The sequence below is a fragment of the Trichosurus vulpecula genome, chromosome 7, assembly GCF_011100635.1.
Source record: "Trichosurus vulpecula isolate mTriVul1 chromosome 7, mTriVul1.pri, whole genome shotgun sequence".
NCBI classification, from domain to species: domain Eukaryota; kingdom Metazoa; phylum Chordata; class Mammalia; order Diprotodontia; family Phalangeridae; genus Trichosurus; species Trichosurus vulpecula.
In genome coordinates, this window is record NC_050579.1 from 183779807 (window position 1) to 183804469 (window position 24663).

The 24663-nt window shown below is 37.9% G+C and overlaps 1 protein-coding gene across 1 annotated transcript in view; it reads left to right on the forward strand.

The window, feature by feature from the left end:
* Nucleotides 1–16304, forward strand: part of RRAGD (Ras related GTP binding D) — a 60317-nt gene extending 44013 nt beyond the window's left edge. The window contains exons 6-7 of the mRNA XM_036767305.1: nt 9446–9594; nt 15940–16304. Coding sequence (XP_036623200.1) covers nt 9446–9594; nt 15940–16091 — 301 coding nt within the window. The 3' untranslated portion in view covers nt 16092–16304. The remainder of the gene's footprint in view (nt 1–9445; nt 9595–15939) is intronic.
* Nucleotides 16305–24663: the final 8359 nt, after the last annotated feature.

The window sequence follows — 24663 nt, forward strand, 5'->3', positions numbered from 1 at the left end:
CTGCTAATAATTTCTGCTGGGAAGGCTATAGATTCTGACATTTGTTCTTTTCTAACTTCTCCTAAGGTTTTCATTTCTCTTTTGAACCATTCTGGACTATTTCATTGTTATTCCATTCTCTCTTGGAATTCCACAGGGAATAGGTTCAATTTTCTTTATAATGTAATATTTATTAAGGCAGCTTTGTAATCTCTTTGAGGATTTAGTACTTATTCTTTTATCTAATTTTAGCCTTCCTTCTATTAATTTGTCTCCTTGTACTTTAGGTTTTTAGTTGAGTTTTCTTGCTCTTGAAATCTTGTTATTTCAGCTTGTATTTCTGACTCCTCTCCCTTTTGGCTCTGGGATTGCAGTGCAGAGCTGCTTTAGCATTTTCCTAGTGGGGATTTACTTTTCCTTAAGGTAAGTCCCTATCCTAAGTATCTCCAAGGGGATATGACTGGTCCTAGATGGATTGAAATCCCCTTTCTTTCGGGCCAAGAGCAGCCACTCACACTGGCCCCTTCTACCAATTCTTTCCCTAGCATTCATCCTTTTCTGACTCGGTTGAATCAAACTCTCCTGCTTTTTGCAGGACTGGGAGAGAGCAGTAGGGGTATTCTTTACAGATTCCTTGCTACCTTGGTGTTCTCTAACTTAGAGCACCATCTCAGGCAGAAAAGTCAGCCAGATTATTACTCCCATATCATCTCTCAGGTGTCTGGGCAAAATCAAAGTCTGCTGCTTGTTGTAGAGGGGTAGAGGAAAAGCAGGGCCTCTGCAGAAAAATCTCTGTAGTGGAAGAAGAATCTATGTATTGCTCCCAGGTATAAGCCTGTGGGTTCATTTGTATGGCCTGCTGGAATATGATGAAAAAAGGATAAATCAAAGATTAGTGTACTCCAGTGTTAATTGGTGAGGCTTTTGCCTTATCAGGCCTTTTGCTTTCTTATCATGGGAATTCAGCTGTAATTGTTGGTACATAATTTCTCTTTGGGGAGATTTTTGAGAGTGATTGGGCACCTGAGAAAATTATTAGTCTGCCATCTTTTTGGTCCCTAATTAGAAGTCCCTAATCTTCAGACATGGGCAATTCTCCCTCCTACCATATTATTTTTGAATGGAACTGTCAGGAGCTGCTTTTTTTTTTTTTTTTTTTTTTTTTTTTACCAACCACCATTTTTATCATATCAGTAGCTGCAGGTAGCAATTACATTTTTTTATGGGATGAAGCTTTTTACACTTGGCAATTCTATAACCTAATATAATATAAGCAGTCCTTTGGATGAGGTTTTAGAAAAAGTTTGGTTTTGCTTATTAAAGTCATCTACCTTTTTCTGGAAAAAAAAACCATAATGACTTCTATTTTGGACTTGCTGAGTTTGAGATGCCAAGGGATACCTAGTTAGACATATCCAGTAGGTAATTGCTAATGTAGGAATGATGATCTTGATTCCTCTCCTGGCTCTGATTCTGACTCTATGGACTTTGCTACCATGCCTCCACTGCCTTTTTACCTTGGAAGTTCTCAGTCCCTCTGGCCTTTTCATCCCGGAATGTCCTTCCATCCCATTGATGAATTCCTCCTGGAACATACATTTTGAGGAAAGACCCAGGCAAGACATCCTTCATTGTTACTGTCCCAACTCTACTTCTGACTTTTTGGACTTTGCTATCATACTACTGTGTGTACCTTCCTTTCTCCTCTCCCTCTCCCCCTTACCTTTTCCGTTCCCTTTGAGTTGTTATCTTCCCCATTAGACTATAAGCTCCTTGCCTGTATTTTTATCCCCAGTGTTTCGCACAGTACTTGGCACATAGTAAACATTTAATAAATATTTATTGTCTTGACTAGAGTTTAGGAGAGCCTAGAGCTGGATATATAGATCTGGATTCATCCGCATAGAGATGAAAATTGAAATTGGTGTGTGTATGTGTGTGTGTGTGTGTGTTTTGTCTAGAATAAAAGGGACATGTAACAGGTGGTATTTTGACTCTGCTTTGTCTGACTTATCATAGTAATTCATGATAGGGAAGTGGTGATTCCTTGGTATCTCATTACCCTGTGAGGTTCCTCTTCAAACTTGGATCTTACTGTCTCTCAAATCACTAATGATGTCAAAGGTTTGCAAATGTTTCCTTAAAAATTCCACTGGGCCTCTTTGTTCCTCTTACAAGTCTTCCTTTTTTCCCCCTCCCAGACAGTGGTCTTTTGCATCTGCACTAATTTTCCTTGAGGTAGCAATCCTTGTTTATGGTTGTATTCTGCTGTACCCCACTCCCACCGACAACCAACCAGCATATCTGAATTAGGTTTTTTTGAAGAAGGTGTTTTATAAATCTTAAACTGCTGTATAAATGTGAGCTATTAGTATCAATTCTCCCCTACTGTGATAAGTCCAGGTTGAGGAAGGTATTAAAAAAATAACATAAATAAAATAAATTTAGGTAGTAAAGCCAAACTCTGTTAAATCAGTGCAGGCAAAGCCATGTACAGGTTTTATGAGGTTCTGTTATATTTGATTAACCTTAGCTCCTATTTGGTTCTGATGAACTGAAGACATTGACCAAAACATGAGCAGTCAAAGTAAGAGGAAGTGGGACCAAGGAATCATTTTTCTACATTGAGCTGAGGTTGGTTGGTCACATCATCCAGCTTTGGAGAAAGTTTCATTTCAGTAGAAACTTGTGATACTGTGACTTTTTTAAAGGTTGTGGTGGATAGCCATTTCTGCTAGGTGAGCAACAGTTTGTGAAGACCTGAATATGAGATTAGATTTGTGTTGCAATCAAATGAAGCTGAAAACAAAATTAATCTGCTACAGTAATTATTTGCATGATTATCACCATATTTAATGGCATTTAGGTCTGCTTGGTAAACAGGTCATGTGAACTGTAATTAGCACTGTTCTTACAGAGACAAAAATAAGCACTTTGGGGAGTAATTTGGAGAAAGTACAGGAGGAACTAGATTAAGTTCTTAAACCCTTGGACTGATCTTTAAGTCAATGGAATGAAGATAGCTCTCCTTTTTTTCTCAGGGCTTTCTCACCCCCTCAGATGTTAAGAAAACTGAGGACCATAAAGTCTTTTTTCACCTTCACACTCTCAGGGTCAGCCTTATCAAAGGTAGAAATGACCATTCCCTTACAGTAGTTTAATTTTGTTTGCCCAGATTTCTTTTTTTTAATGCTGAACTTGATAGACATCTATAAACATGACGTGTCCATATACAAACAACAGAAAAAAGAGAATTATATTTGAATCCATGAATCTTTACAACATACAGATTGTTTCTTTTTTAAGTATATGTTAAATTTAACATGATCATAAAACATCACTGAAGATTATGAAGTCTTAGATGAGAAACTGAAGACCTTGGGACACAGGTGGTGCCTTCATCACTGCTGTTTATGGAATTCAGGGGAATCAGGAAAGAAAGACAAAGTGAGAAGTGATTAGAATTTTGTTTGCTTAAGAAGATGGTATCTGAGAATGAGATTTGGATTTCTGAATCATGGCTTAAAATATGGGAGTGATAGGCTCCTGACTGTGGCCAGAATGGCCTTTGTTTTCTTTGAGCGACTCAGCTTACCTCATTGAGCCTCGCTGGGTGCTGGGACTTCTCTTCTGGGGCAGGAAGCCCAGCGACCATGCCTGGGAACAGAGAACTTCCTGTGTGATGAGTCATGGGGCTGGCTGAGGGGAGGTATTAACTCCAGAGCCATGCCCTATTGGGTGTTAACCTAGTCTACGCTAGGGGGAAGGGCCAACTCAAGAACCAATCAGCTCTGGTCATTCAGGTGGTGCTTGATGATGTCAAAAACTCTATAAGAGGGGAGAGGATAGCTTGAAGAGCTCTCTTTCCTTTTCCGGTTGGTGTGGGAACAGCGGCAAGCGTGACTCTAGGCCAGCCCTTGCTCTCGAGCTGAGCCCACATGTTGGTAACTATGAGTTGTATTGGGTCTGTCTGTTGATATTTGTAATTTGTTTGTATTTTGGTTTTGAGGTTCGGGGTGCTGGTTCGTTTCCCCTGAACTAAATGAATGTACTGAACCTCAGGGTGCTGGCTTTTTCCCCTGAAGTATGTGAATGAATCTGTCTGTTGATATTTGTAATTTGTTTGTATTTAGTTCTGAAGTTCGGGGTGCTGGTTTTGTTTTCCCCTGAACTAAATGAATTTTCTGAACTTCGGGGTGCTGGCTTTTTCCCCTTAAGTAAGTGAATGAATTGTATTGGGTCTGTCTGTTGATATTTGTAATTTGTTTGTATTTAGTTCTGAAGTTTGGGGTGCTGGTTTTGTTTTCCCCTGAACTAAATGAATGTTCTGAACTTCAGGGTGCTGGCTTTTTCCCCTGAAGTACGTGAATGAATCTGTATTTGGTACGTCTCTTGATGCTTGTCTCTTTGCTCCCCTGAACTAACAATGCTAACTGAATGCTGGCATTTTTTCCCCTGAACTAAATGAATGTTGTCTGTATGCTAACTGAATGCTGGATTAAAGTAAGCTGGTCAACCCCTTCACCGTGCTTTCCTTGTTTAAGCAGATAAAAAGAACCTGTGCTTTCCCGGCAGCCTCCTAGGTGCTGGCTGTGGGGGGGATCTTATGCCCCCACAGAAGCTGCTAGCCGGATTGTTAATACACTGACCAAAGATGGAGTGCATTTAATGAAGCCTAATAAAAAATGCATTTGCTTAGAGACTTAAAAGTATAATCAAATGCCCTACATAGATCTACCAAAATAGATTTTGTAGAAAGTAGCTATGATGTACAGGAAAAAATAATAGTCAAGGCACTCAGAAATTCATAGAACTCAAAATCCAAGAAATGAGCCAGTAATACAGCCCACCCTGGGTACCTACACACAGATGCATGAGATATGCGTAACAAATAAGATAAACCAAAGATCCTAGTGCAAGGAGACAAATCTGACAGATACCTATTAACGAGGATATGTTTTATATCAAGATGGGCAAAAGGAAGGGTGAAGTTATTTTATGATAATAAAATATACTCAAATGAGGAAATCCAAGAACCTGATAGAAGGAAGCATGATAGAGGTCATTTGGGTGAAACTCAAAGGAGGTAGAACAGGAGATATTATAATCAGGGTACACTATATATCAGCGATGTCAGACTCAAAAGGAAATGAGGGCTACTGGACTATAAATAAGGATCCCTGCAGGCATATACTGACATTATCTGTGTTTTTTTAAGTTTTGTTAAAGATTTTCCAGTTACATTTTAATCTGGTTGAGGCAATGTGTGTTTGACACCTTTGCTATAGACTACCTTAACAGAAAGAAGAAATAGATGAGTTCAGGAAACATCCCAGGCCTCACACCAGAGATGTGATATGATGGTGATGTAAGACTTCAGTTATCCAAACATGTTCTGAAACATTCTCTCTGCCATAAGCAGGACTGCTAATAATTTTAATATTGCAATTCTAGGTTGACTGGAAGGATAGTGGAATAGAGAAATTAGAAGATTAGGTTTGGGGGAAAAAAGACTATTCTTTTTTATATTTATTGAGCTTGAGATGCATATGGATAACTAGGTGGAGATTTCTGGTAGGCAATAGGACTTGGAGCTCAGGAGAAAGAAGAATTGGATATTTAGATTTAGTAGTGATCTACATAGAGATAATAGTTGAACTCCTGGAAACTGATGAAGGGAGGGAGAGAGGGAGAGAGAGAGAGAGAGAGAGAGAGAGAGAGAGAGAGAGAGAGAGAGAGAAGAAGGCCCAGGACAGAGCCCTGATACCCCCATACAGGGAGCAGGACATTGATGATGATCTAGCAGAAGACACTGACAGGTAGAAAGAGAACCAGGAGAGATCAGTGTCCAAAGAGGGAGGAGAGAATCTATAGGAATGTGTCATCCACATTGTCAAATGCTGCAGAGAGGTCAAGAAGGATGAAGACAGGAAAAGCCCATTGTTTTTAGCAATAGAGATTTCTAGGCACACTTGGAGAGTATAATTTCAGTTGAATGGTAAGGTCAAAAGCCAGACTTCAAGCAGTGGAGAAGGGAGTAGGAGATATAGACTGTTACATAGTGCATAGTGATCTGGCCTTGGAATCAAGAAGACCTGGGTTCAATCCTGCCTCTAAAACATACTTGCTCTATAACTTTAAGAAAATCATTTAACCCCTCAGTGCTCTTGGCAACTGTTGGAGACAGTAAGCTGCAGAGAAGGTGCCAACTGGTATTTGTAAAGGGAATCCCCTTATTTGGGAGTTCCTTAAGCTAATTAAATCAGAGATCCTGGTCTTATCCTTGGTTATGAAAAGAGAGTAAAGGATGATAGCTGAAGGAAATGGTTGGGGTGGGCTACGGTTTTCTGGGATGGGGAACCTAGATATGTTTGTTGAGGCTGTGGGGAGGGGATGGGGGGAGGCAGGGAAGGAGCCAGCTGTGGATAAGGGAAGATTGAATGGATAGAGAATTGAATGCCTAGAAGAGATTATGTAAAGTAGAGGCAAATTCCTAAAAGTGATCAGGCTGCACTAGTTGAGAGGTTGGTCTTGGTGAGGAGAGGGCTGCCTCTACTTTAGAGATCAGTTGAGATAATATTTGTAAAACACTTAGGGATTAGCATGGTGCCCAGTACATAATAAGCCCTATCTAAATCTTCAATCTCTTCTTCTTCCCCTTTTCCCCTTAAAGATGGAAACAAAGGAAGAGAAGGTGAAAGATGATACTGAAGAGCTTTTCAGTAAGAGGAGCTCATAGCAGATGCAGAAAGTTAGAAATATTATACTCTAATTTCTTCCCATGCAACCTTTCTTCCAGAGAAAGACTAAAAGCTGAATTTGGTAGCTTTTTCAAAGCAAAGGATTGATAATTTAAAGATTATGTCACTTCACCTAACATTAATACTTCTATATATAAGAAGTTTTTTTTGTTGTTTGTATGTTAAGTAATATAGAGCTATTGTGTGTCATGATTTTTCCCCCTTAAATATACCAGATTTTACTTATTAATACCCCTTTCAAAAAGGCAACTTGTTTGAAAAATTGTATAATTGCATTTCTTTAAAAATTCTTAATTCAGGCATTTTCCTAAATCACATTGATTCACACTCCACTCCATTACACAAGATGAGTGAAGTACTATTGTATTTGAAGCAACTAAAGCCCAGTCAAAGAAAAAAGTCAGAATCCTCATTAATTATAGCATTCTGATACATTGGGTCAGTGGTACATTGTGAGATAGTGAAAAAGGCTCTGAGCCTAGTCTGATGGTAGTAAAAACAGTTAGTCACCTATGAAAAAGCACTACAGGGGGCAGCTAGGTGGTGCACTGAGTAGACCACCGGCCCTGGAGTCAGGAGGACTTGAGTTCAAATTTGGCCTCAAACACTTGACACATGTACTAGCTGTGTGACCTTGGGCAAGTCGCTTAACCCTAATTGCCCTACCCCCCAAAAAAACAAACAGAAAAAGAAAAAGCACCACAGTTAAATATTCTTTTTTTGATATTGCCCTGGTACTTTAGATTTCATTCATTTGAGGAAATTCTGATGATGGACAAATTTGTGCTTAGGAATCCTTTGGGGAGTAATTTTATTCTTTTTTTAAAGCTATTATAATTTCAAAAGCAGTTAGTATGTATGTGGATGATTAAGAATTCTGTCCTAACATAATCTTATAGATTTATTTTGAGCTGGGCTAGAGTTTTAGTATGAAGAGAGGTTAAAATAGTATTAAATCACATAACAGGCAAAATAAGACACAGAGCAAAGATACGTTCCTCATTTGACAAGAAGAAACAATTCTTTCAAATAAATGAATGAAAAGATAATTTTTTTTCTTTTTTTTGAAAAGATAATTTTTAAACATATAATAATGTTTGCGTTTCCTAGCGTATAAATACTCACTTTCAAAATGTCAAAAGATATGAAGCTGCCTAAGTGAGGAAGATTGAGTATAAAGTTAGATATATCTACTTTTTTACATAGTATGCTTAATTGTTTCACCATTTTTATACTTTCTTGTATTTTTTCACTAGATGAGAGGCATTGTAACGTAGTGAATATCTTGGAGTTGGGATGATTTGGATTCAAGTCCTTCCTCTGATATATACTAGTTGTGTGAGTCTAGGCAAATCTCTCAATGACCCAGGCAACTCTTAAGAATTAAATTAAATTGGTAGAGGGAGTTTCTTCTCAGGGAGCTCCTTAACAACAATAAATAGGACCTATTTGCCCAGGTTATGACCCTTGGGGTCTCTATTAGGCCTGATGCAAGAGTCGTCTTTTTGAGCTGGACTTCCTTGATAAGGTGTCAAATTTGAGCTGGTATTTTATTAATACAATCAGTCATCAACTTTCATGGCAGTAACATTCCTACAAAATGGTGCAAAAGTTAAAAAAAAAGTGGTTGTTGATGCACTGAACCTATGGGGAATAGAGGGTTAGGTTCCCGCAACTACCAAAAACTGTGATCTTTGGCTACCAGCCAAACTTGGATGTATTGTACCTCTCATTTTTTCTCTACTGCACATAGCCAGGACTGTGTGGGTTGGCAAAAGTTGAAATGAGGCTAATAAAGTCACTTGAATGTTTGAAGTAGCAAAAGTTAAACATGAGAATGTTGAGGACTGACTGTATATCTATGTCATTTTATTTACTTTTGCTTTGCACATTTAACATGTTTTAGAATTAAGTATTAAATGCACAAAAAACCCTTTTTTAAAAATTGCATATATTAAATCAGTATTTGTATTTTGGATGTGGGAGGTGGTTCAGGGTGGAGAATGGAGAACAGTAGTTTGCCAAGAGACCCATTTCCTGCCTGTCTGCAATATTTCCCAGCTGTGGTTCTCTCCATTCTTAGAACTGTTTCCAAGATTGGGCCAGATGAACCAATGAGTTGTCCTTAATGGAAATTATTTTAGTTCACTTGAGCCAGCATCTGATTGATAGTCAATAAAAAGGTGAGAGAGCATCTGAAGAAATCAGGGACCCTGGCAACCTTCTGTTAAGTGGAGGCAAGAACACTGCCAGGAAAATGCCCCTTTGATGGGCAGGAGACAAAAAAAAGCTGCATATCTTTCTGATTAGCTTAAGGTCCTATGAATGCCCAGTTATCATCATTACAGTAATGTCCTGATAATAAAGAGTGTAATCTTTCATTCAGAGTTAGGAAGTTATAACCAGAGAGGGCCAGAATAGCTAATTTCCACCTCTCAACTATATTCCTTAGTGCCCTAGAGAGTGAGTTGCTCAGCTCCCACAAGGCTTTCAACTGTATCAGTAGGAAAGTGACTATCGTAAGTGTTTATGTTCATGTAGTTGTATATTTCTGTGATCTTTTGCTGAAAAATACTATAAAGATAAATAAACTACTTACCATTATTTTACGTTCTTTAAATAATCAAGTGCATCTGTCACTGGATTAAAAAACTGTGGTTATTTCTCAACAGTGAAATGCTTTTTTGGTTCTTGTCTCCCTTTAGCCTCCAAGAAGATGGAGCAGGAACCCCTTATGACAAGGAATCAACAGCAATTATAAAACTGAATAATACAACAGTTCTTTATTTAAAGGAGGTGACAAAATTTCTGGCCCTCGTTTGTTTTGTCAGAGAAGAAAGCTTTGAAAGAAAAGGTATTTTTATTTGTGGGAGTGGGAGGGGGCAATTTCAAAACCACCATATTTAGAGCAGGGGTTCTTAACTCGGCATCTGTTAACTTGTTTTTGTGATATTTTGATAAATGTATTTCAATGTAATTGGTTTCTTTTGTAATCTTATGTGTTTCATTTTATGATTCTAAACACTGTTTTGAAAAGGAGCCTTTAAGTCCATCCAAGACTCAAAAAAAAAAAAGGAACCCTTGATTTTGAATAATGTGTTTATTTGCTCCATTGTGCATGGGGATAGTTCTAGTACCCTGCAGTTTGAATACACCGGTAAGTAGATCAAGAGAGCATGACCTGAGGGTGTCCCTTTCTCCTCTTCATCAGATTAGGTTTCCAGTCAGGATTTCACTGAGGTATAGTGGAACAGGCTGCAATATTGAAAGGAAAGTGGCAGGTTTGTCAGTCAGTGAAGGCACCTGTAGTAAAATGGCTTTTGAGGTAGTTTGTTACAGCTGCACTTTTAGTGATCATAAACTCCTCACTTTTTTCTGTGACTTTTCTATTGCCCCAGGGAAGGACATGCAGTAGGTTTGATACCAGCTTATTCTCCCAATATAAGGGGAGATGGTAAATCAGGGTTCATGTATATTAAGTAAGGGTTTCAGTCATGTCAGTTCAATTGTATTATTTTAACACAACTCGGTGATGTCATTAGGATCCTAATCAAAGTGTGGGGGGGATGAACTTAATGATAGATAGAATAACATAGTAGTCTATTCTAAAATAGTCTAATAGTCTATTCTAAAACAAAATAAGTAAACCAAATAAAGATGCCTGCTGTTTTTCTCTTCTTAAACCGGGTAATAATATTTCAACACTGTTCTTCCTAAATTTTACACTTTTCAGATTGAGTGTATAGTTTGTATGTAGGCTTATAGTTCAGAGGTTGAAGGAAACATAGATCATTTAGTCTAAAGATTCCTAACCCAGGGCGCCTGAACTTGTTTTTAAAGATAGTTTGTTTGGGTTTTTTTTTTTTTTTTGGAGTGGGGAAGGCAAGGCAATTGGGGTTAAGTGACTTGTCTAAGGTCACATAGCTAGTAAGTATTAAGTGTCTGCTAGATTTGAACACAGATCCTCCTGACTCCAGGGCTTGTGCTCTATTCACTGCACCACCTAGCTGCCCCCTAAAAATAGTTTAATAACTATTTCAGTATGATTAGTTTCCTTTGTATAATTTTATGTATTTTATTTTATGTAATTAAAATATTATTCTGAGAGAGGCTACATGGGCTTTATGAGTCTTCTAAAAGAAGGGGAAACAAGTGTTTGTGAAGTACCTATTATGTGCCAGGTAGCAGGCAGCTAGGTGGCAAAATGGATAGAGTGCCAGGCCTGGAGTCAGGAATTCTCATTTTCATGAGTTCAAATCCAGCCTCAGACCTGTTTGCCTCATTTTAAAATGAGCTGGAGAAGGAAATGGCAAGCCAAGAAAACCCCAAATGGGGTCACGAAGAATTGGATATGACTGAAAGATAGCTGAACAACAAATGTGCCACGAATTATGATAAGTGATTTATAAATATTATCTCATTTAATCCCCCCAGCAACCCTGGGAGGTAGGTGCTATTATTATCCTCGTTTTATAGTTGAAGAAACAGGCAGAGAGAAGTTAAATGACTTATCTAGGGTCACACAGCTAGTTCAGATTGGAACTCAGAAGACAAGTATCTGCATCTAGATTTGAATGTAGGTCTTCCTTACTCCAGGACCAATGCTCTAGCCACTGCATTACCCTGCTGCCACAAAACACTTAAAGCTTGGGGCAGCTAGGTGGTGCATTGAATAGAGCACTGGCCCTGGAGTCAGGAGGACCTGAGTTCAAATTTGACCTCAGATGCTTGATACTTACTAGCTGTGTGACTTTGGGCAAGTCACTTAACCCTGATCGCCTCTTCTCCTCCTCCAAAAAAAAGAATAACAACAACAACAAAAAAAAAACACATAAAGGTTAAGAACCCCTGACCTAGAACCCTCTTAATTTTACAATGAGGAAACTGAGACCCAGAGAGGTAAAGTAAAGTTTGCCTAAGGTCATACAATTAGGGAATGACAGAGCCAGGTTTTGAAGCCGGTGCTTTAAATCTAAATCCAGAGCTCTGTCTACTGTACCACTTAATGATAGTTAAATCTCAAAATAAAATGGACAAAATTTCTCCTCTTTTTAATAGAACACTGTTTTACAAATATCTTCCTTCCTATTTTATCTTTGTAAATGAAAAGAGCTGAGAAGAGTCTTAAAGATCATTGAGCCTAACACACATATTTATAGATGAGGAAACTGAGACCTAGAGACGTTGTTACTTGTCCGGCATTACATAGTAACAGAACTAGGATTAAGCACCAGTCACGCTTACTCCAAAGCCAGTGTTTGTTTCTTCCATGCCACCTGTTTTCTTGGTGAGGAAAAGTTATTTCTGGCATTTACTGGTGGATGAGTGTTTTAATTTCTGTTTTTGAAAATTAGAAGTACTTAATTATTCTACAGAAGTCAGTAAACACAAAATAGCATAATTGAAGAGAAAACAGAACAGAGGCCTGCAAAGGGAACCGGTAGAGGCTCCCCAGCACCCGGGATGATCTGGTTATGCTCTCAACTCAATTTGGTTGAGTTTCTTGGCAGCTAAAGTAGCACATTGGTTTCTATCATTTCACGCAGGCTCACTTGCTGTGACAAATAGAATTCACAAATAAAACTCAAGGGGGACTTTATAATGCAGGTCCTTGGTAAATCATTCTGGGACCATATTCAGAGGCGCTCTCTGTCTGGTTAAACAAAGTTTGTAGAGGCAAGTTGGTGTCATTGGTAGAAAGCTAGTGCTGCAGCAAGGAGATGTCATTTCAAGTCTTACCTTAACCTAATGAGTAATCGTTGTGTAGGCAATTCTTTAGGACTTTTTGTTTGCAGAGAAGATGCTGCCTGCTCTGGCAGAGGGTGGTTCCTTCAACTAATGAAATCATGAATTCCTATCCCTGTCCTCTTCTTTAGAAACCATTCTGCTCACCTAAAGCTTAGGCATTATTTCTATGAATGGGAGTAGGAAGGGTAAGTAATTGAGAAAACATAATTTTAAGTGATGTTACTGTCAATGTGTGAAATGATGTGATTATCTTAAAGAGGAATTTGATCATAGAGTAGTTTTTCATTCTGATTTGTCCAAGGGTAGAGTGAAAAGCTCACTGGGCTCCAGGTTAGTAGACTTGGAGGTTTGAGTTCTGGAGCTGCCATTTATTAGTTATATGACCTTGACCTCTCGGTAAGCCTGGGTTCACTTCTATGTAAAAAAACAAACAAACAAACAAACAAAAAACCCAGCAACAATAACAAGTGCTTTGCATCTTTGACCATGTACCTGAAAAGGGTGGTGAGAAAGACAATTTATAAATAATAAGGCACTCTAAAAATGAATTATTATTGATTGGATAATGTAGAGGAATTTTCTGGGGAAGGGTGAAGGATAGCAAGTCCTCTGTGTGTACTTTCATGGTGTGTAAAGATAGGACTTTAATCTCCAGAAATGTCAATCCAGCAACTTTTGTAACTGCTTACATTTTTTAGATACCTCTAAGTTACTGTGAACTTAGAAAACCTAAAACGTAAGATTCTAAACATTGTATCTGCAGAATTTATCAAGATGACTGTGTATGCCAGAATTAACTAAGTTTACTAACCCAGGGTCACATCTTGGGTTTTCCCTAGATTACTATTAATAATGCTAAATAATTTTAAATTAAATATAAAAAGGTTTACTGTTCATTAAGTGATTAATACCAGCAATCATAATAATAAAGACTAGCACTTACATAGTGCTTTAAGATTTGCAAAGCACTTTACATATGTTATCTTATTTAGTCCTCACAACCCCCTTATGATGTAGGTGCTATTATTAATTCCATTATACAGATGAGGAAACTGAGGCTGAGAAAGGTTAAATGGCTTGCCCAGGGTAATACAACTAATAAGTGTCTGAGGTAGGATGCACACACACTTAGGTTTACACTCCAGGTTCAACATTCTCCTTAAATTTCATAAAGTAGTCCTTTTTTTTTTCTTTTTTGGTTTTTTGGCAAGGCAGTTGGGGTTAAGTGACTTGCCCAAGGTCACACAGCTAATACATGTGCCAAGTGTCTGAGGCCACATTTGAACTCAGGTCCTCCTGACTCCAGGGCTGGTGCTCTACTCACTGTGCCACCTAGCTGCCCCCCAGTAGTCCTTTTTATCATGTCATGAAGGGACACCTGGGTTCTTCAAAGCTGTGTCAACACAGCGCAAACTCTCAAAGATCCTAGCCAGCTAGAAAGGCTTATACAAAGGGTTTTTGAATGGACAATGTCTATCCTTCAAGGTCCAGCTTAGATGAGTTTGAAGAGCCTTATTTTCCAGCTACCAAGAACTGATTTTTTTTTTCCTTTTGGTCAGCTCATGAAACTGTTTACCAAGGCATGGAGGAGTTGTGATCTATTTGAAATATTTTTAAGCCAAGCGACAAACCTTGTTATGTAGTATACTACTTTATTGCAAACATTACAAAGATTTCTGAGGTTGTGCCTACAGCTTGTGCCCACAAAAACCTTGGTTTTTTTTTTCTTCTTGATTTCCTTGTCTGAGAATTCTACTCTGATAGAAAGCAGAGAGAGCTTTGCCAAACTTCAGATGTGATTAGTTAATTGCTGCCATACAACCAGCAGAGGGCACTCACCCATCACTTTTGTGTGCAAAGGTGACTGACTGATAGTAGGCTTTTTCTCTCCCTTAGCAAATAAATGAGTCAGTATCTGAGCATTTCTAGCAAATTTTTGCAATGATGGGAAATTTTTGTTTATAAATAATAATTGAAGATTAGAAGTGGAATAATAAGGCAGTCTAAAAATAAGTTATTATTGATTGGATAATGTAGGGGAGTTTTCCAGGGGAAGGGTATTCTAATGGAACAATAACTAATATATAATAGCTTTATATGTGTTAACTCATTTGATCCTCATTATGCACTTTACTGATGAGGAAACTGAGGCTGAGAGAGGTTAAGTTGACTTGCCCAGAAGTTAAAGTCACATAGCCAAGGATTGTCTTGAGAGAGGATTCAAACTCAGGTCTTCCTGATTTAAAGTCCTACATTCTATCCACTGGACCATCTAAAACTGGGAAGAAAATTTGTTTTCCAGCCTGGCTCTGCCATTAACCAGTTGTATGTATGACTTTGGTGCATATCTTAACAGACCAATTTCCTGGTCTGTTAAATATGGTCAATTAATGAAATGATCTCTTAAGTCCCTAAAGGTTTATGAACTTAGAGCTGGAAGGAACCTCAGAGGTTATTTAATACAGAAATGTCAAATTCATAGCCAGAAAGCCTCATGTGGCTCCCAAAACTCCTAAATGCTGGCAGAACCAGATCAAAATCTAATGGGAAATGTTTAACAAAATAAATAAAAATACAGTACAACACAGATAATAGTAACTTGTGGTTTTCTTAGTCAATATGTGGCCACAAGTATCTGTTTTGATTTGAATTTGACACAGTTGATTTTGTCCAAACCCCTCATTTTTCACCAGCAAAATTTTTTGATTCTGTTTCTTCAATAAAAGGAGTTTTGCCTTACAACCCAAAGCACTAAAAGAGAAACACATTTCTAGTTTAGAATATATATTGGTCCTCTATAAATGTGTTTTATAATTAATGGAGATGCTAAAAACTGCTTTCTCATTGTTATTTTTTTGGGGATACCCAATACAGTATTTTTTTTAAAGATAGTGCTGTATTTTAACAGAAGAAAATATGCTCAGAAAGACACATAAGCTGGATCCTACTGCTAAAGGGCAGCCAGGTGGCACTGTGACTCTGGGCAAATCACTTAACCCTGTTTGCCTCAGTTTCCTCATCTGTAAAATGAACTGGATAAGGAAATGGAAAACCACTCCAGTCTTTTTGCCAAGAAAACTCCAAATTGGGTCATAGAGATTTGGACACAACTGAATAACAACAACAACTCTAGCTCCCTTTAAATTTCCTTAATACTATATGATATGAGAATTGAGAAAAATGAAACATCGCTGTGAGTTCATGGGCTCAGTTCTGAAACCGCTTACTGTGGCTTTGGAATTTCCACTGTACTAACTCATAAATCTACTATCACTCAGGCACAGATCATAATTGCCAGAGCTCTAGATTTAGAATTCCCCAGGGCCAAATTGTTGAGCCTGGGGGCCTCCAGGTCTTGGTCTAGTGGCAGTATACAGCATAAAGATGTTACCATAACTTGGCTGTTAACATTTTTTTTGACATTTTTAAACTACTCTGCTCTCCTCTCCAGGGCTCATTGACTATAATTTCCACTGTTTCCGCAAAGCCATCCATGAAGTATTTGAGGTGAGGATGAGAATAGCAAAATCTCGAAAAGTTCAGAGTCAGATGCGGAAGAAAAAAGGAACCACCCCTAATGGGACGCCTAGAGTTCTGCTCTGAGATTTTGGTGACAGCCTTTGAGATCAAGGCTATTTGATGAGACTGCCACTTGGAACTGTACCAGAGGAAGAGGAAGAGAGAAAATTGGACACATGACTTGGATTTGTTATATAACAATCAGTGCGACACACTTGATCCTTTTTCAAAAATAATAATAATAAAGTAAGCACTTTCAGCAACAAAACAACTTGTATATTAAACAGTGAAGTGAAATCTGTTGTAAGAATGTTCTTAATATAAAATGTACATTTTTTTCTTTTGGTCCATAGTAAGAAAAATCAGTTGTCAGAACTGTCAGGTACTGTACATACTTTGTACTTTTTCATGTTTTTTCTCATGGAACAGAACTTTGATAAAAATTAGTTTTCTAAGCTGTTTTCCCTACCTGGTGTCAGTGACATGCATAATAGAGTTCATTTGCATATGGCAATCTTAGAATCATCAAATAATGTTGCCTTGGGACAATGCCTTTTTTTCTTATCTTTTAAAAGAATTTATGAACATTTGGTACCAGTTATTCAGTTAAATACTTCCCCCCAATTTGTAGCTAGAGCAGTGTGCTCGCATGGCAATAAGAACCCTTCTCATAATTATTAACTAATTGATAAAGATTGGGCAGTTAGGTGGTATAGTGGATAGAGTGCAGGGACTGGAGTCAGAAAGACTCATCCTTCTGAGTCCAAATCTGGCCTCAGACACTTACTAGCTCTGTGATCCTGGGCAAGTCACTTCACCCAGTTTGCCTCAGTTTCCTCATCTTTAAAATGATCTGGAAAAGGAAATGGCAAACCACTGCAATATCTTTGCCAAGAGAACCCCAAATGGGGTCATAAAGAGTCAGACATGACTGAAAAATCTGAACAACAAAAAGAGCCAAATTCAGGGTCCTGACAAATGCCCTACCCTTTTTCAGATCTTTTTACTATTTTTACCTCAACTGTTATCTCTAAAGTAACTTTATACCAAGTGGATATTCATTTTGTAAACTTGCTCATTGCTGCATTACTGTTTTTACAACATTGGGGACCAGATTTTCAAAGTGGTGTCCACAATTTCTTCAAAGAAGGGTGCTGCTGAAACACTGGTATGTGTTTGACATTTTGTACCTGCCATATGGAGTTAAAGAGACCTCAGGTATTGAGAATATACCCGCTGAAGTGACTGGCAATTGCAGGCTTAAATGAAGAAGGGACAATTTTGAAGCTCTGGGTTCCTTAGAAAAGGGTGGGTACAAGGGAGTGTAGGGCACATTTAAGAGTTTTATTCAAGGGCCAATTTCCCATTTTGCCATGTGCTGTCACTGAATGTATTCCTGTTCAAAGCAACCCCTAAAGCATGGCCTTGTTCAGTCTATTTATCATCTTTGCTTCTCCCTGTTATGTGTGACCGGGTGTACCTTTTTTCTGGCATTAAAATGCTCTGAGCTTCCCTTCTGACATTCTCCTTTTAAGGCTGTAAAGCTGTCCTGGAAATGCCTGCAAGGCAGTGAGAAATTAGAAAGCCTTAAAAGTAACAGAAGATATTGGTTCCCATGAAAATCAGGCATTCCTGTTCATCTTATACCAGGAAAATTGGAAAGGACTGTCAACCTCCCCAGGCTGAGAAAACCGTAACATGATAATCACAGGAAATACGAGGGGTGGGTGAATTGGGACAAGAATTGGACATTGGAGGAGAATTTCAGTGCCATCAGGTTGTGAAGAGGCTTGTGAAGGTACAATATTAGGTTCTAGGAGAAATGGTAAGACAAAGTTTGTCTTTCTTCGCTATCTCCTGCCCCTCAAAAAACCTGCCACCTGAAACCTAACCTAAGATGTGAGCTGATAAAAATTTGGGGTATGACTCAAAAGGGTCATAAACCTAAGGAGTTTAATAAAAAACACGATGACTGGTCCAGATGGGTATCTGCCCTTTAGCATGGCATAGAAGACACAATGTTAGACTTGGAGTCAGAAAATCTTGGATTCGAATCCTGCCTCTGATACTAACTGTGTTAACAGTGGGCCAGTGGGCAAATCATTTAAACTCTCTGGGCCTTATTTTCCTCATTTGTAAAATGAAAGGGTTGGACTTTATGATCTTAAGGTCTCTTCCAGCACTAAATCTATGATCCTATAACTCCTCACAATTACTGGGCTCTTGGATTAGCAGGGAGCTTTTGCCAGGGTTTCCTAAGTAGGCTCTTGATGTGTTTTTGCCTACAGTTTCAGTCTACATTGATATTTGGGTAGCTATCTGCACAGTGAATAAATAAAACTTTGGCATGCTACTTCAAAAGAGTCGTGGACATTAGCAATCCTATTCTTTAAATTTTCCTAAAAATTGTTTCCTTCTGAACAGGTTAATCGAGCAAAGAATGAGTTTTTAAATGTGAATTTACTCAAGCCGTTCTTGCCTCTTTAAATAATAGAGTACGCCATTAAACTATACATATTTTAATCATTTTGGCCCTTCCATGCTTATGTTGTAGGTATGTGATACATTCATAAATGTTTAAATATACATATATGTATACAGACATATGTGCCTTAAAAACATATCACCATAACAGTTTTGAGGGGGGAGACTAAAACAGTATCTACTGTAGGTCCAATCTCATGGTTATGTAATAAATGCTTGTTGACTGACTGATAGTTTATCTTCCCAGCACTGGAAAATTCACACTAAAAGTTAGCATTGGCCATTTGCTTATGGAATGTGATGAAATATATCCATGACTTTTTAGAGAGGCACTTTAGAGGAGTAAGTTAACATTTCTGGTCTTAACATTTATTTTTTTTAATAAAATTTTGAGTTCCAAATGTTCTCCCTCTACCCACCCAAGACAATAAGCAATTTGATATAGGTTATATATGTGTAATCATGTAAAACCGACATTTCCAGTCTTAGCGTCAATGAAATAGAAACCTAGCGTTTTGATTACATTCTCAATTTTCTTTCTGACATAGCCAAAATTTGAGTCTGGAGCCTGTGACCATAAACTTAAAGACCACACACAGCTAAGTACACAGGCTGATTATTGATAATCTTCTGAGACTGAGATAAGCCCCAGAACATAGTGCTTCCAAGGCAGGCCCACCTTTGGCTATAAGGAAAATTAGAACTTACGTGGGGACCTGAGAGCAATCAAATTGAATTTGAGAATGACATCCTCCTCATTTATTTCAGTGATGCAGATTATTAAGTGCTTTTGGCCAGAGCGTAGGGCATTTTAGTGAGGCATAATTCAAAAGCCAAGATGACACTGATTTGATTACCAAAACACATGTACTGGGTGCCCAGAAAAAGCTTAGAATCACAGTGTTATTTTTCAAGTATGGAGTACATGTGAGCTCTGGGTATTTAAAACAGTTCTGAAAAGGCTAAACTGTCTTGATTATTATTAAAATATAACATATACATTCTACCTGTATGAGCCTGATATGATTTTGTAACCAGCTGCTTTATTTTCATCAAAGAAGGCAAAGTGGTAATGCTTATAAATGCTCAGTTTATGAAGCATGGTTAGTGATGGAGTTGCTTGCAAAACTCTTTCCTCGGTAGTTAAAACCTAGTCACAATTTTATTTCTATTTTTCTTTAAAAGTTTGAATTAGATACAATGTGGCATAATAGTTATTTTTCTGGATGATGTTGAAGATCTACAAGAATATTCATACTTGTGCTTTACTTGCTTATCAGTAGAACAATTTACTCTAAGTTCTTCCAGAATTGCTTGAGGTAGGAAAAAAGTCAACAAAGATTGGATTCCATCCATGGCCAGCTGGCCTTGGCATTAGAAAGACCTACGTGGCTTCAAGTCCTGTCCCTAACACCATGCTATCTGTGTGACTTTGGGCTAATCGTTTAAAGTCTCAGTGCCAAAGGGAACTTGACAAAGATTATTAAGGTATAGAACAGCTATGAATCTACATTGGCAAAGAGAATTTCCAATCTGACAATTATACATACTGATGAATTCACATGTTTAGACTGCTGTCTCCACCCCCTACCTCACAAAAACAAGTGGAGGGAAAAATTCAGAGTAGGCAAAAATGTGAATATTCAGGGAGGCTTAAAACTAATCTTTCTGACATCAAAATAATCTGTTGAAAAAGAGGCAGGATTGCTGATGTCTTTGGAGTGATTGATTATGAATGTGTCACTATAGATTAAGTGGATTCAGTAAAATGTGTTAAAACTAGATTAAACTGAAAAAACACAAATTAATGTGCAAAGCAGAATATCTCAACTAGATTGAATCCTCATATTCTCATTCTTGTTGCAAAAAATGCACACAAATTAATGTGCAGAAGAGAATATTTCAACTAGATTGAATCCTCATACTCTTGTTGCAAAAAATAATAAAATTCTCCACTAATTCAGATTTGTGTTAGAGGTGTGCCTATTGGGACAACAGCAGAATGGACTAACTTAGTCATTTAACAAGTTCATTTCTCCTGCTCCAACCTTTATCCCTCCCTATAACCCAAAACTCACTTGGAATTTGTGTTCCTACAGGGCAACCCTACCCTCAGTTTATTCATTAAGATTCTATCTTATGATGACACTGTACAGGATGTCCCAGAAGTCTTAGTGCAGTTTTTAAGCTTTAATATCACTATAAAAGGGGCAGCTAGGTGGTGCAGTGAGTAGAGCACCGGCCCTGGAGTCAGGAGGACCTGAGTTCAAATCCAGCCTCAGACACTTGACACTTGTACTAGCTGTGTGACCTTGGGCAAGTCACTTAACCCCAATTGCCCTGCCAAAAAGCCAAAAAAAAATATATCACTATAAAGCTCTATAAAACAGCTCCTCTGTGGCAGCAATTCTTAACCATTTTATTGTCCTGGGTCTTTTGGCAGTTTGGTAGACCTCTTGTCAAAATAATGTTTTAAATGCATAAAATAAAATGCATGGGGTTATGAAGGAAACCTATTATGTTGAAATAAAGTTATGGAAATATTTTTTAAAACAAGTTTACAAACTTCAGGCTAAGAACGTTTGTCTTTGGATAGTTTTGACTTAAAATACATTTTAAATATAAGGTCCAAATATTTTTATTGGAAAATGTGACCTTAAATACGGTATTTTCCATGAATGATAATAATGAATTTTTTTTTCCTGTGAAAAGAAAAATCTAATTCTAAGCAATAGACATCATATAGTAAGGTGTATATGGATTTCCCCAAAAGTCTTTCTTAAAAACCTTGAAGGTAGGGACCAATAAACTCCTTAAAATTTATTACTGTTTTTGTATAGAAGGATTCATGGGCTAGCTTGTTAAAAAAAGTTATTTTAAATACAAAATCATTATTTCCTTAGATGACTGTGAAAACCTACAAATATTTTCCTTATTTGTAGAGTAATTGCTTCTTACTAGAACAGTTTACTGGTAGTTCTTCCAGAATTGCTTGAGGTAGAAAAGAAAGTCAACAAAGATTAGATTCAATTCCCTTTAATCTATCTAGATAACTGAGGCAAAGCAGGATATACTGAACCTGGTAGCAAAATATGCATTCTTTTGCTTGTCCTTATTTATAGCAGAGAATTTAAAATAAGGATAGCCAATTAATTGGATTTTCTATGAAGTAATGAGGTATGAAGTGCTGGTAAATTTTAAGGTCAAGCTTTTGATCATGGGTATAATTCAGCCTTTCATTCATGTGTATTTTCAATATGTGCAATAAATAACTTGCATAGTATAAAACTCTGGTTTTGGCGTGTTTTCGGTAATAGAAGACAATCCAAGATTTTCAAGTAGATGAAGATTCAATTTGGATTCCAAGTCAGTATTGGGAGGTAAGCAAATGGAGTTCATTCAACTTGGCCACAATGTCCTGCACATAGTAGGTGTTTTATAAATGCTTATTGAATTGATTGGAGTTTATAGGGCATAATTTAATCCAGGAGTGGGAAACCTGAGGCCACGAGGCTGGCTACATGTGACCCTCTAAGTCCTCAAATGCGGCCTTTTGACTGAATCCAAACTTCACAGAACAAATCCCCTTAATAAGAGGATTTCTTCTCTAAAACTTGGACTCAAGTCAAAAGGCGGCACCGAAAGACCTAGGAGATTAAATTTTAATCTGTGTAACTTTGGACAGCTAGATGGCTCAGTGGAGCCACACCTCTGTTTGCCTTGAACCACTGGAGAAGGAAATGGCAAACCTTTCCGGTATCCTTGGCAAGAAAACCCCATGGACAGTAGGCTGTACGGGGTCACGAAGAGTCAAACATGACTGGACAACAAAAGCTTTGAAAGTTTAAACTGCTCCAAGGTTCTGGGAATACCCTGAATAGGTAGTCCTGGACCGAGAAACATCTGATTTACCTATAACTCATACTATGTTACTAAAGTCATTGCTGCTCCTCATGCCTATTGCCTACGAGAGCCCTTGATGTTGTCATGGAAGCCATTAAAAAATAAAAAACCAAACCCAAAGAACTATAGCTCTTGGAGAATCTTTGGATTCCAAAGCAGAGAAGAGAAAGGGAAGAATCTGTGAAAGCAGAAACAGTTCAAGAAATTTGACCTTGAGGGCAGATTTAATGGGAGACAACTTCTGAGTCTCCCACTAATCTTAGTGGGAAATTGTTCATCTTTTTTTTGGGGGGGCAGGGCAATTGGGGTTAAGTGATTTGTCCAAGGTCACACAGCTAGTACATGTGTTAATTGTCTGAGGCTGGATTTGAACTCAGGTCCTCCTGACTTCAGGGCCAGTGCTCTACTCACTGCACCACCTAGACTCCCACTAGTCTTAACGAGAGTCCTTACTAGTCTTGGTAGGAGGCTTGTTGTTGTTCAGTCATTTCAGTCATGTCCAATTCTTTGTGACCCCATTTAGGGTTTTCTTGGCAAAGATACTGGAGTGATTTGCCATTTCCTTCCCCAGTTCATTTCACAGATGAGAAAACTGAGGCAAACAGGGTTAAATGACTTGCCGAAGGTCATACAACTGGTAAATATCTAAGGCCAGATTTGAACACAGGTCTTCCTGACTGTAGCCCCAGTGCTCTGTCCTCTGTGAATGTAAGAGACTACTACTCCCAAATCTCTCTCCTTCCTGTTTCCAAACTTTTGGTTCACTATTATCTCCAACTAGGGATTGCCAGAATTCTTTAATTTTTTTTTAAATTCTGAACTTAAATACCAAAAAGAGGACATTTCTATATACGTAGAAGAATGCAAAAGTAGAATTGTATAGGAAAGTGTGAGTTTCCATTTCACATTGCCCACTTTTTTAAAAGTATATAATAAATTCCATACATTCCTTTCAAAACTGTCCTGCTGATCTCTCCTTCCTTCCAAACTTCTTTCTGTTCTCTTCTGTGCAGTTTAAAAAAATGTTTCAATGGCCCTTTTTGGGCCACCCACTCACTGTCATTAAAAATGGGGAAAAAAATAACAGATAAGCATAACCAAATGAAACAAATCTACACAGTGACTACCAAGTAACCTCCTTTAACACCTGACTAACTGAGGCATGTTAGGAAGGACCTGGAAGTTTTGATAGGGGTATAGCTGAGAGAAGAGGATGACTGGTTTACTCAGAGCTATCTGGGGGTCCAGTGGGGTAGTTTTGAGTATGTCACTGCAGTGGGAGGCTCAGATTAGCTTGAGAATACTGACTACTATGGGGCCTACATAGGAAAAGGGTAAAGAAAGGGATTTGGAAGGACACCAAAGACAAACTTGTCAATTTCAAAATTTTGTTTATGTTCTTCCCTGGGCTCAAGAAATACATAGAGGCCTTCTTCCTCAGACTTGAATTCCATGGCTCCTGCTTTCAGGACCCAGCATTCAGGCTAGTGATATAAGAACTACAGTTTAATAGGTTATGGGTTACATAAGGCAACAGTAAATATTTATTAAGCACATACCATGTTCCAGGTATGGTGCTAAGTATTAGGAATACAAATACAATCAAAAAGAAAAACAATCCCAACTTTCAAAGAGTTTACATTCTAATGGGGTGGATAACACATAAAAAGGAAGCTTGGGTCGGGGGAGAAGAAATGGTCATAAGCTTTTGCAGCTTTGTCTGGGAACTTAAACACTAGTTCTGAAAATAAATTTATGGGGGTGGGGAGTGTTCTGGGTTTCAAAAAACTGACCTGAAAGTCACCTTTGGAACATAGTCTGTTAGTAAGTTAGAGGTGAGGTAGTGGAAACACTTGGAGTCAAAAGACTCAGTACACCTGCAATGGAATCTTGGCTTTGCCCCTTACTAGTTGTGACACCCTGCCAAGTCATTTGAATTACCTGTTATTTTACTTGTCAAATAAGAAGGCCGAACTAGATGATTTTTAAAGGTTCTAATATTCTATGATCTTTCACTACATATATCCTGAGTTAGGCTTTAAAAGCCAAGATTGCATGAACAAAAGTTCTCATGAGGCCTTTTTAGCAAAAGAAAAGTGCTCTTAGCTACCTTAAAGAGATTGCTATAATTATATATTATATGTATATAATATATAACATTATGATAATATATAATATTATATTACAAAAGTGACAGGATTATATTTATCCATCTGAAAGTCTAGCTTACCATCTTCATGTAGTTTTTTTTTAAACAAAATTGACTTTC